This window comes from Apium graveolens, chromosome 7 (assembly GCF_009905375.1).
Source record: "Apium graveolens cultivar Ventura chromosome 7, ASM990537v1, whole genome shotgun sequence".
Classification (NCBI taxonomy): domain Eukaryota; kingdom Viridiplantae; phylum Streptophyta; class Magnoliopsida; order Apiales; family Apiaceae; genus Apium; species Apium graveolens.
In genome coordinates, this window is record NC_133653.1 from 236,797,160 (window position 1) to 236,810,474 (window position 13,315).

The following is a 13,315-nucleotide window of genomic DNA, read 5'->3' on the forward strand; positions in this document are numbered from 1 at the left end:
CCAACATGCCAATTTGTCGTTTTAAAAAAACTTTTCTCGCATCTTTACCACAAACTCACCATTTCTTTCCAACCAACGTTTCCAGAGAAGGTTTTGTAGGCCACAAAATTATCAAACTGGCCTCAGTGAAAAAGACTTTTAAGAGAGTTGGTGAGCTACAAGAATTATCAAGGCAAATCCTGTGAATAAAAGAAAAAAGTGTTCATAATATTAAAGCTAGGAACATAAATTCAAATATCTTTTAGTAACAAAAAGATAAGCTAATCCCCAATCTAATCTCTATATTAATTTATCTGTGACATGTTTATTTCAATCTTACTATTAAATCCTTCATTTTTTGTTTCTAACACTAGCATTTTTGTTAGGTATTGCTCATTCAAAACAGCATTCCAGAGTTTAAAGATAGAAACATGGAGTTGCTTACTGCTGAAACCCATACTGAAGTGCTTAGGGCTATGGAAAAATTTGAAATAAATATTGTCAAATTTGAGCACCAGTTAAGAATCATTGCAACTCATCGTCTTGTAGTCTGCTTCTTATGGTCGTCATCCCTGATCATCTGTTTTTCAAGAAATTTAACGCTAATCACCCCATCAATCTATTTTATGCCCAGGACAAGGCAACGATTAGTGAAGGAGAAACGAATACCTCGAAATAAAATTGAGAAGTTGGTACGTGTATATCCACAGCTAAATTTCAACCAAGGTATGACTTATTTGTTTACTTAATTGATTAGTGTCATACCTGTTAATATGCACACAAGACACAAAACTAATTTTGGAGACTTATTATGAAGTAACCAACTCATCTAAAACCTTAAGGTGTTGAGGAAAATCTTATACTATTTTCTAACACTCCCCCTTAATCGAAAGCCCATTTATTGGTCGAATAGTGGATCTGGGGCGCCCATCTTTGGGGAAATAATTTACCTTTGTGTCCATAAGAAACTAGTTTTCTATCCCGGGGGGATATCCATTTTGGATTTACACCTTTGTGTATCTCCTCATTTCGTCTAATATGAATGTTGTAAATGTGTATTTGATGTGGTGATTTTATTCGTGCTTGCTGAATTGTGGTTTTTGTGCAATATGCGCTAAAATTGTTGTATTGTGGTAATTATTTATATTTACGTGGAAATAAGGTTTTGGAATATAGGTACTGGGTTGGTCCTTTAAATTAATGTTGCTCACAAGTTTGAAAGAAGAAAATGCGGATTTTTACACTTGGATCTAGTAGAAAACCATAAATGAGGCACCATTACAGTTACTAATAATTTAATTATGGAAAAGTTGAAATATTTGCATGTCTATTAAAATAATGAATTTCTAGACAATTAAGTAGAATCTTATAACGATCAACTGACATGATTTGACAGGAAATAAACTTTATGTGGAGTACTAGGATAATGAATCATGTATTAAGTTCCTGTTTGTTTGTTTGTTTGGATGCGAGATAGGGAATTGGAGTTGGGTAGGATCAGGGATTAGGGCAGAGGGTGGTTTTTGGTGGCAAATAGGTGTCTATGATGTTGTAGGGTAGTAAAAGCTAGGATTGGTACAAACAGTAAAAGAATGATAATGATAGTAATTTTTGAATAGCAAAACAAAGATTTTTCCTGTGATGCATGGGAAAAAATAGCAAAAACAAAGATAAACACTATTGTATGATTGAATAGCAACTCAATTATTAGTTTACCATAATATAAATCCCAAGATTAAATGGACGTAACTAAAATCCCAAGTAAACAATGTATATAATCTAAGCGTAAAAATCGTAAGCTGATAATTGCGAGTAGGTGTCTATGATGTTGTAGGGTAGTAAAAGCTAGGATTGGTACAAACAGTAAAAGAATGATAATGATAGTAATTTTTGAATAGCAAAACAAAGATTTTTCCTGTGATGCATGGGAAAAAATAGCAAAAACAAAGATAAACACTATTGTATGATTGAATAGCAACTCAATCATTAGTTTACCATAATATAAATCCCAAGATTAAATGGACGTAACTAAAATCCCAAGTAAACAATGTATATAATCCAAGCGTAAAAATCGTAAGCTGATAATTGCAAGTACCGTATGCACGCCCAGTAAACCCTACTAGAGTAATTCATACATAGCCCAAAACATGTGGGATGAATAACAACCTGATGAATAACCCAATATATAAACAACTGAATATATGCGATTGTTAGGAATGGGCTTCACATCAGATTCATCATCACTGGATGATTGACTGTTACTTCAAACTGCTTCGATTCCAGCATCTTTTTCTTCTTTCCACTCATCTGTTGTATTCTAACCATGCTTTCCACCTCTTCTCCCTGCCATGATGATTGATCAACGAAGCAAGTTGCATAAGTGCTGGCACCAACTGATGAGGAGCAAGGCAGAAAAAAATGACTAGGAAAATGAAAGACAATTAGAGGAGGAGAACAAATATGCAAAGTGTTTATCTTATATTTTATAAATATGTATTACAAATCTCAAATCTGCCATCTTTAAAGCATTTAGATTCTCCTCTTTATAGGGCTAAATATGGTAAATCAATATGAGTAGTAGATATATAAGCATAATAGATGTATAAAACTGCCAGAAAGCCAAAATGTCATCCATTGAATCTGATTTTGAGATGCCGCCTTAAGAAAATTCTGGAAGTTGGTTTTTAGTTCGACCATTCTAGAATAATCTAGAATGTTAATGTTCTGCACTTCATCAATATTCAAGATCCTAATTATATTAAAACTTAGAATCCGACTCTTGGATCCGAATCCGGGTAACTTAGCATTCTGTACAGTAATATACATAGATACATGCTTTCTTCTGCCGTCATTCTTTTCTCAGTATAGAGACTGATTTCTCTCATGTCGTCATAAACAATCCGCATCATAATCGTAGTTTCTAACATTAATTGACTTGCCCTGATTCTTTTTGGTAAAGGTCAACTAAACAAATTTAGATACTTTGCACAAATGGCTCTACTATGTCTTGAATTCTCGACCTCTTTTTACTATGAGAGAATTGGTATTTGTAAGGATAAACCTTAATCCTGTATGCAGGACAATATAAAGCTAAGTGTGAGATGTAGCAAATTGGAACCCTCCATACTATTATGTATCTATACATATGACAGTACATTTCCTTGTGATTTATTTGTTTTTTTAATATAATGATCTTTCTGCTTACAGGAGATAATCGAAAAACTAGAGATTTGCCCGGTGCAGCTCTTTTTTGCCTCAACTTCACTCACGATGTGAACAATCTCGGGCCTGAAAAAGTAAGATAGATATCGCAACACTTGAACATGGAACCATTATAGTGGTATTATAGTTCTTTTGAATCTACATAAATTGATGTTGAGAGATTGCAGGATCTGCATGCTAGATTTAGGACTGCCCTATTGGACATAGCAGGATCACTTCAGCTATCAAGAAATATATTGGTAGCAGTTCTCTCGTTTCAGTCATGGAAAGCTTTCATGCAACGTTGGATTAAGGCGCAGATGGAAATATCCACAGCATTTGACAATACTGATGAACTTGCCAATGATATCTTGAAGGTTAAGTCATTCTTCTACTTTTAACTCATTTTTCACTGTTGTCATAAGTTTGTATTTTCTTGCTTTTAAATTAATTCATCACTAATATTGTCTCTAATTGTTGTGCAGAGCATTATAAAGATTGCAGAGGAAACTATTCCCAGATTGGCTGAAAATATTGCGCTAGCTGTTGGCGCATTCTGTATGGTAAACACACTTCATCTTTTGTTGGTACAGTGGGTTCTTTATCTTCACAGTTCATAAAATTTGCGTAGGCATATTTCCCTCTTGTTGCATCTGATATATTGTACTGTCCAAAGTGGTATCTGATGATAGTGATCTGTACAGACATTAACAAGACCTTGTTAATTGGAATGAATAAATAATCTGATCCACAAGAGTTTTGTAGAGAAACTCACATAGAAGAACGAAACATTTCACTTTGAAGGGTAGAAAATTCTGTTGTAATTTAATGATATTCACATGTGTGGAGGGTTCTAACGGTAGCTAAATTGTTACCCATACAAAATGTGCAAACAACATCATTTATTAAGCAGGACAAATTAGGAAAATCATATCATTTCAAAATTTTAGATATCTATTGAACGAGTAATGTTATTCATTCGTTGTTCAGGTCGATTAAAGGGTGCAGAAATAGCTGTTTGCTGTTACTTTCAGTTATGAGTTAACTATTAAATTTTAACCATTCCGCAATTTGTCATTCAGATTTTCCAATGGCCCTTAGATTTATGTATTTCAATGATAATTGATTAGTTATAGTACATGAGAACTCTATTAAATTAATGATCGATAGGGGTAATAACCTCGACAATAATTGAGACACTATTTTGATAGTCTTGATAAATTAATAATATTTCCGGTTTCCGAGTCTATTACTATAAAGTGGTTTAAGGGTACTACTGGATGCGGACCAATAATTTTTTACAATTTTTATATTTTCATGCACCAATCTATGCACAAGTTATAAATCTATGCATTTCTATTCTGTTTTATGAGAGACTATTATTGTATAAAATGTGTGTATATATGAGGAACTACTGGATTTTCGTTTGTTTGTTTGTAATATTTAGTTTTATGGTTTACTCAGTTGTCAAGCTTTTGTTTTTTAGGTTCTTCCACCATCGGCTCATGCTGTCAAATCTTCTGCTATAAAGTTTCTCCTGAATTGGCTATTCCAGTATGAACATGAATATCGCCAATGGTCTGCTGCAATATCTATAGGAGTTATCTCAAGTAATTTGCATGCAACTGACTATAAACAAAAGATTCAAAATGTCAATGCACTCCTTGAGGTAATAGACACAGACTTTTCATTGCATTCTGTTATTTTTGTCTGATTAGGCGGAGTGTTTATGTAATTTTTGTTTAAGCTCTTTGGTTCTAGTTGCTTGCAATATAGTTTTTCTGTACAAAAGTAGCAACTCTTCTGTAGCAATATCAAAGATATTGTGAAACGTTATAGATTTTATTTTTGTTACTTGGTCAAATTTTAAAAATTATTTAAATATTAGCAATAGTGAGAATTTCCCGAGACGGAGAATAATTAAAATTATCAGATTATTTTCCGGCTAATAAACGGAGCCCAAGTGTCCTTCCTCCAACCAAAGGATTTGATACAGATTGTGTGCCGTACAGCAGTAAAAACCGTGAAGTCGAAGTATCGTAGCACATTATTGTAATCCCCTGTAATTTCTTCCTTCTCTTGTTATATAGATTCTATGCTAGAACTCGGTGTCATCATGCTCTTATCCAAAAGACTCTGTCTAGAAGAATATGGTCTACTTTAAATACACTAGATTATATGAAACTCTCTTCCTAACAACATTATATGAAATTTGTATAGTTTGAGCAGATGCTGGGATTTAGATATCTTATCCAGTTAATTGAATGTGTTTCATCGTTGGATAGTACCTCACAGAGTTGAGAGGCACTTTACTGGTGTATACTAGGTTTAACGGAAAACAGCCAGAGGCTTAGATCTTAATAAGCTTACAAGTTAATTATATTGAAAGGAAAAAAATCTAGTATATTTTAGTGACACATATATGGAGTTGATAATATTTACTTTTCAGGTTGCAGCAATATGCAAAAGCACATTAGTAAAAGGGGCTTGTGGACTTGGATTGGGGTTTTCATCTCAAGATCTCTTTACCAGGGTCAGAGTTGATGATGAATCTGACTCACATAAAGAAGCATACAGGAAGCAGGAAACATATATGCTAGGCCGAATTATGAGGGCTCTATGCCAAATGTTAAGCAAAATTCGATCACCGGATGCACTAGAATTACAAAGCTTATCTGCATGTTTTGGTCAAGCAACAGATGCTGTTGATTCAGAGAGCTTATTTATTATCCATGATAACTTAGAGGAAGATGTATGGGGCATCGCTGGAGTTGTTCTGGGTTTAGGAAGTACTGTTGCTGCAGTTTATCGGACTGGTAATGATGATGCTGTACATAAAATTAACAGCCTGCTAAAATCATGGATTCATCATGTTAATCCCTTAAAGAAGAAATCAGCTACTACTGATAAAATTGAAATAGCATTGTCAGTGGGATCTTGCCTTGCTCTTCCTAATTTAGTAGATTTCTTCCAGAAAGTGGATAAGCTTGAGGATTTTGAATTGGATAATCTAATAAATGGCCTTAGGGGTCTCATTTCTGAACTAGTCTCAGTTAATAAATCCGGGGCACTTCATCAAAGTTTGTTGTTTGCATCCTGTACTGCACTAGGAAACCTTCTGGCATGCATCTTGAATGAAGGGGTGCATTCAGTTCAAGTAGAATATGTTAATGAGTTCCTAATATTGTTAAAAAAATGCTATACTAGCTCTCATTCCCCTCTTGTGCATTTGGGTGGAATGCTTGGAATTGTAAACATGTTAGGTGCTGGCGCTGGTAGTCTCTTTCAACATGATTCTCCGACCATTCTGCACCCTGTTCCTGATTCCAAGGTAAACTTGTTATACACTTTTACTGTCTGCAAGGTTTAACTTTGATTTACTATTTAATAAGCTGACTGAATTTTATTGCCTTCAGCAATCTTCTTTTATCATGGGACCTTTGCTTTCAAGTTCTGCTATGGAGCCAAAACTGATGTCATTAATTCAGGACATTTTTCTTGTTGCTCAAAATCCTGATGACTATCAACTACAACCGTATGCTGCATGGGCAATTTCTTTCCTTAGGCATTGTTTGCGGTTTACGAATGTTAGAAATGAAGAGAATAATTCTCAGTGCGATGTAGTTGGTTCAAAATTTGTTTCTTCAAATTTTTCCGACAACAGTTTAGTCATGAAGCTCTCTTTGTGGTTATCAAATCACAACTTCTCCGGGGTATGTTTTATTTGTAGTCAAGTTGTCCATTTAAACTTGAAATCATGTTTTCTTTGCTGTTATCATTCTGTATGACCAGAGTCAACGTTACATGTTTGTCCTCTATTCATAAAGGCTATTATATTAACACTTGGAAATAACAAAAAGTAAAATGTTGGGGGGGGGGAATCCCTGATTTTATATAGCAGTTATCATCTTGTAGAATATGCTTAGCTCTATTTTGCATAACGTACATGTTTCAACTTTCAGGTGTGTGTCATATAATCAAAATAGGAAAGCAGATGTTTGCGTTTGCATAATAAAAAATTATAGTCCTATCATTTTCTTTAGTATTCTCAGGGGCTGTCTTATTTGTGTAATAACACTAGCCCGATGCAGGTCAACTGGAAAGTAATCCAATCTGCTGCACATGCGGTTTTAGAGTCCATAGGTCCTTTGCGACATACAAGTGTAGTGAATTCAAATCATGTAAAATTTGTTGACCGTTCTAGTATTCTATTGCTGGCAGTTCACTACAAATCAATAATAAACCTTCAACTAGAAAGAGGTTGGTATTGATGTATAAATAAAATTTGTATCACCACAGTTAAATGTCCTCGTCCACGAAAGGCTGCAAATTTGTGATATTATAATTTTGAAATATTTGTATAGTTTGTTGATCGAAATTAAATTATCTAGCAGTTTATCATTTTGAGGTCAGTGGATACAGAGAAAATAGAAAAATTGAGTGAATAATTCAATGGTCAGCTTCACTCTTAACTGTCTGCAGACTTGTAGCACCAGTGACAAAGGTCCTAGCTAAGCAAAGACTTCAAAGGGTGATTTTGATTACGAAAGAAACATCAAAATCAGCTTTTGTTTCAAATTAAATTACAGGACACTTTTTGTTTTATCATTATAGATTCCAGACAAAATATACAGCTCGAGTATCAGTTATTAAAATATTTGCATTATTCCTTATAATACGCAGAATGTCAGTGAACTGACAATGAAATTTTAAAGAGGGGGTCTGTAGGATTCTAGGGAAGAAAAATAAAATCTGCTCCCGAGCTCTCCATGGCATGCATTTTTTTTTTGTGCTTGGTTTTGATACATTATGGTTCAGAGAGTAAAGTTTTTCAAGTTATTTATGTATTTATCTATGTGTCTGTTTTGGGCATTATAGTCGGTTGTATCCCTACAATGCTTCTATTTTCTTAGACTTAAGAATACGTCCCTACACTCCTCTGCTGCTTTGGTGGATAGATTATTCCTGGTTAAGCATATTACCTAGTTGTTAATTAAGATTAACGATTAAAATAAACATATTAACGAGTTACATATTAACGAGTTCGTCACAAGTAGTAATTTTTGACTTTTTGTGTTTGGAGAAACACCCAACTTTTGCTTAGCTGTACACCTGTACTTTGAGCACAAATATCAGACTCTGCGGGCTGAAACTCCTCTAGGAAAATGGCAATTGTTAACTTTCCTTTGTTTATTTGATAATAAAAGGTGAATGAAACAAGTTTTCATATCCTTATTAGGCCTTTCCTCCCTTCTGTTTGAGCTCAGATTGGCTCGTAGATTTAATGAATTTTCTTTATTATGTCATTTAATATTGTCATTGCAAGGATACAGAGACAGACGTTCGGGTCATTCTGACTATTCTATTTAATAAAATTATAAACCTTGATGTCTTTGCCTGATCAATGTCATGTTGCCTGCGGATATAACACAATTTTTCTAATTATTTCTTATGTCTCCTCTTTCCCAACTTTAGCACTGCCAAAATAAGAATTTAATAGTACAGAGTATTTGTATTCATCAAATTTTATTTAAATATTATGCTGAGTATTGCTCATATATTTGATTACTACTATTGACAAATATGTTATAAAGGTTTTTCTTTTACCCAGACAGGTACTGCTCCACATGTGAACACAGTTGCGACTGCTTTACGATGTCTCACTAGTGCTCCAAGATTACCACTGTTAGATTGGGGAGCAATCATCAGACGTTGTGTGAGATACAATCCTGAAGATCATGTATTACTACCATCAGATTCAGCTTCTTTAGGAAGGGGATTCTTACAGGAGGAATGCCTATTATTCTCTTTAGCTCATGCAAAGGAATTTGATTCTCTTCTTAACTTTCTGGACGAGTTATGTGACTTGCCCAGGTTCAGGACACTCAAGCTAAATATGCAGTCGTGTGTGCTCTCTCATCTTGCAGACATGATTAAGGTTTTTTCAGGTTCTAGGATCGAAAAGCTATTTGATGATGTGGCCGAATTTGTAAAACAGTTAGTTCCTTCAGATCAACTCTATAACTTAAAACAGAAAAGTTTACTTAGGATTTCTTTCTGGAAGGGCCTTTCTTTATGTTTGAATGGATCTACTACTGACGAAAAAGGTTATGTTTCTTATGTGGAGAACTGCATGAAGGTGCTGTTTAGTTCAACATCTTCTAGTTCATATTCAGCAACAAGTGCTTGTCATGGTCATTTGTTAGATGAGTGGACTGTGGCAATTAGATGCTTAGCACAGGCTCGGAAGGCTTGGTTAGTTGATTTTCTTAAGGTTTGCATTATCACTCTAACTTTTATCTTTTTCTTTTCAGAGATCATGTGTTCATATGTTGTTTCTATTCGGGATATGAATTTGCCCCCCCCCCCCCCCCCCCCCGCATAAATTTTACTTTGATCATGTCACTTGTTAGAAACTTAAAGATTCTTTAGGGTTCTGGCAGTAATGTTCGTTGCTATTGTTATTTCTTAGCTTTTGAACTTTGGCTGTCCTAGTAACATTAACATCCAGAGATATTCTGCAGGTCTCAGAGCTGGACTTCAGACCTGGAAATATATACTTCCTAGAAGTAAAGAAAAAAATTCAAGCTACATGCAGGCTAGTGGGGATTGGTTCCATTCCATTGACACATGTTGGAAAGCTAAAAGCATCCATGCTAAACACTAGATCACAAGGTAAGAAAATTGTAACAAGTTTGCCGTGATGATGGAAAACTCTCGGCAGATGCATGACAGTTTAAGAAAATTTAGAATGCCTATTTAAGCTGCTTGGGATAGAGTAAATGCCATTACTTTATATATATATAAATATATATATATATATATATTTGAATTCTGCAGATATTTGGGAGGTGCTGGTAGAAGTCGCAGCCACTCTACAACATGCTGATGGAAGCACTAAAAGACAGTGGGTTCTTGATGCTGCTGAAATTAGCTGTGTAACTAGCCATCCTTTGACGGTTAGTAAAATCCTCTTTGAAGTTAATGGATTGCAACTATCAAATGATTGCACTATCTGAAGAAGTTAGATGATTATACTTTGGTTAGGATGCAGTATTCATACTGGTTTTATGTATGCTGTGTTGCATATCTGAGTGTCTTAACCTTTATTGTACGTCTGATGTACATTTATAGGTTTATGGATGATCATTCACCATTTAGCGGTAGACAGCGATACTTAAAAGTCAAACAAATACCAAGAAATTTTGGTGGATAAAACCCAGATTTTACTTGAAATGATTTTGTTTGAAAGGTAAAATGGTCGCACTATTTGTGGTTAAATCTCTTTGAAACCGTAAATTAAGTGGACCAAGATTGGGAATTATACTTAAACTTGGTAGTACCGTCACTAGCACTCTTGAAATATATTGGAGCGCATATATTTCACTATTCCCCGTCCAATGATGCAATTTTGTTTTACGCATTTTGATGCGTCAAACTGAGGCACTCGAAATAACATTGGAGTACATAATGTAGAAATACCTCATTTTTACGCATTGTTACTCAAAGAAAGTGGCCCACAACACTGAGTAGAGGGAGTTTAGTATTGACAATTTTTCCTGCTCCATTAGGCGTGCAATCAATAATATGCTAATATCTCATTGGTTCTTGCAGGCGCTGCAGTTTCTTGGCCTGCTATGTGGAAGCTTCTCCAAGTACATGCCGTTTTTGATTGTGGACCAACTTGCCGTGTTAAGTGACTTTCCAATTGCTCTTGCATCTCTTCTATCAGAAACTAGCTGGAGGGATGTAGCAGATTCTGTGGTATCACTTCTTTGGACGACTACAAAAAGGGTGCATGACTGGGTTACAAACAGGAAAAGAGTTCCCAATGATTCACCAAATTCTGAGGATATTGACCAGAGTGAGGATTCAATGGCTGGTTATCTCTTGAATTTGTTGCACCATGCATGTGTTTTGTTAAAAGATTATCTGCCTACAGAGAAGCAGCTTAGTCTAGCTAACATGGTTATTCCTTAACTTGCAACCCTGAAAGAACCAAATTTGATAAAGATAGTTAGATAAACGATTTTATAATTTATTTGACGATCCTTGTTATCTTCATACTGTAACAGGGCATCACGGCCTAACAGACCAACTTAAAAAGTAACAAAAAACTTACTCTGATATATCTAACATAAATGTAATAGAAACCCAGATCAGAGACCTTGGGCGTCAACCTGCCACACATGAGAAACTCTTTAAATGTTGAGAAGATTAAGTGGGGGCTTCTGTGGTCAATTTTTGGATATGATGTAGATTTTACAGAAAGTCATTTACTTTCAGCAGAAAGTGAGACTTCACTAAACAAGCAAGAAAAGCCATTTACTTTCTGAGCTAGTGAAGGACAGCTAATGACGAGCCAGAGGTAATCAAGGAATAGAAAGAAGAGCCTAGTGATGTGGTGTTCGTTTCCTAGCATTAGTTACTTTTTTTTTCGAGAGACCCTTTGTCCATGACTTATCTAACCCTTTGTCCATGACTTATCTAATTATCAGTGTTCTAAAACTCAGGAGTACTCGGACGAGTACTCGGGGAGTACTCGGACTCGAAGGTATTTCCGATCCGGTTTTGGTGTACTCGGCCATAACTCGGTTTTTTATTTTGACTCGGGTCAAACTCGGGAAAAACTCGAATTACTCGGAAAAAACTCGGTTTTAGAAGAAAAAATTTGAAAAAAAGAATAATGTACCAGAAAAAACTCGTAATAGTTTGTAACAAATAAATACAATTTTTAATGTTAAAATGATTGTAAAAGGCTAGCCAAAAAAAAAAATAATAATTAATTATATTGCATATCATTTATAAAATATTATAAGTTAAATTCATACTAAATAAAAGTTACCAGTCATTTAAAATTTTGAGTTTTATATCGAGTACTATTTCGAGATACTCGAAAACATAATTAATTATCTTATATATCATCTATTAATATAATACTTTAAGTTAAACAAATATTAAAATTAAAAATTAATATTTTATTATCCGAGTTTTTAACCGAGTACTCTTTCCGAGTACTCCCCGAGTACTCCGAGTACTCATTACTCCATACCTTCGCTGAGTCGAACCGAGTACCGATTTTTAGAACACTGCTAATTATAGCGATTCGTTTAAAATAACACAATGACTATGTCAAATGTTGAAAAAATATGATTTTGTTTTAGGAAGCCCGTTTTTTTAAAATCTCTAGGGCCATGTTTGTTTCATGGGATTATAATCCCGGGATTCCGGGATAATAATCCCGGGATAATAATCCGGGATAACTAATCCCATCAAAATTAGTTCTATGGATTAAATAATCCTATTCTAACTTTGTTTGGAAGGATTAAGTGTAGGATTGAAATATAATCCTTTAAAATTTTATCTTATGTTTGTTTTAAGGGATAGTACATGGGATTGGAATATAGTCTTTTAAATTTTTCAATCCTATATTTGTTTCACATGGGATTACAATGAGGGAGGGTATTATAATCCTTTAGAAAATGACTTGTAGGAGGGGATAAAACAATACATTCTCCCACCAAGCATTAGAAGGGATTATAATCTTATCCTCTATTCCAAGAAAACAAACATGGGATATGATAATTTAAATAATTATAATCCTTCGATAATTCTTCACTATTTTTTTACAAAATAAATATGGAATTGGAAAATTTAAAGGATTATAATTTTATCCCTGTTTAATACCATTAAACAAACATGGCCTATAGGTGTTTGAGAAGTTTGAGAAGTAGGGCTACAGGTGTTATAAAGCAGACTTATCATACGGGTTACATGCAGATGAACTAAATAATACTGTATTTAGACCTGACAAATCAGATAACCGGATCAGTTTCAAATCGGATTTATTTCGGATCGGTTCCACTTTCGGATTATAATATAACTAGAGGTCATTCGGATCGGATCGGATGTGATTCGGTTCGGGTCTAATTCGGATCAAAAGCGGATGAAATTCGTATAAAAATCAGACAAAATTCGGTTCGGATATTTCGGATCATAACTTATTTATTTTAGACTTAAAAAAATATCTTTTTATTAAATGTAGTACTTTTAATATAATATAATGTACTTTTATATTAATTTATAATTAAATAATCAAATTATCACGAATATAAAATACATTTAAGTATGAATT

General features: G+C 34.3%; 1 protein-coding gene across 2 annotated transcripts in view; it reads left to right on the plus strand.

The window, feature by feature from the left end:
- The window catches only part of LOC141672012 (protein RST1), a 31,283-nt gene extending 20,057 nt beyond the window's left edge, over positions 1–11,226 (plus strand). For both annotated transcript variants that reach the window (XM_074478494.1, XM_074478495.1), the window contains exons 13-24: positions 366–496; positions 614–705; positions 3,187–3,275; positions 3,369–3,557; positions 3,666–3,743; positions 4,667–4,849; positions 5,630–6,511; positions 6,597–6,893; positions 8,792–9,454; positions 9,705–9,855; positions 10,021–10,139; positions 10,795–11,226. In XM_074478494.1, coding sequence (XP_074334595.1) covers positions 366–496; positions 614–705; positions 3,187–3,275; positions 3,369–3,557; positions 3,666–3,743; positions 4,667–4,849; positions 5,630–6,511; positions 6,597–6,893; positions 8,792–9,454; positions 9,705–9,855; positions 10,021–10,139; positions 10,795–11,160 — 3,240 coding nt within the window. In that variant the 3' untranslated portion in view covers positions 11,161–11,226. The remainder of the gene's footprint in view (positions 1–365; positions 497–613; positions 706–3,186; positions 3,276–3,368; positions 3,558–3,665; positions 3,744–4,666; positions 4,850–5,629; positions 6,512–6,596; positions 6,894–8,791; positions 9,455–9,704; positions 9,856–10,020; positions 10,140–10,794) is intronic.
- The last annotated feature ends 2,089 nt before the right edge of the window (positions 11,227–13,315 follow it).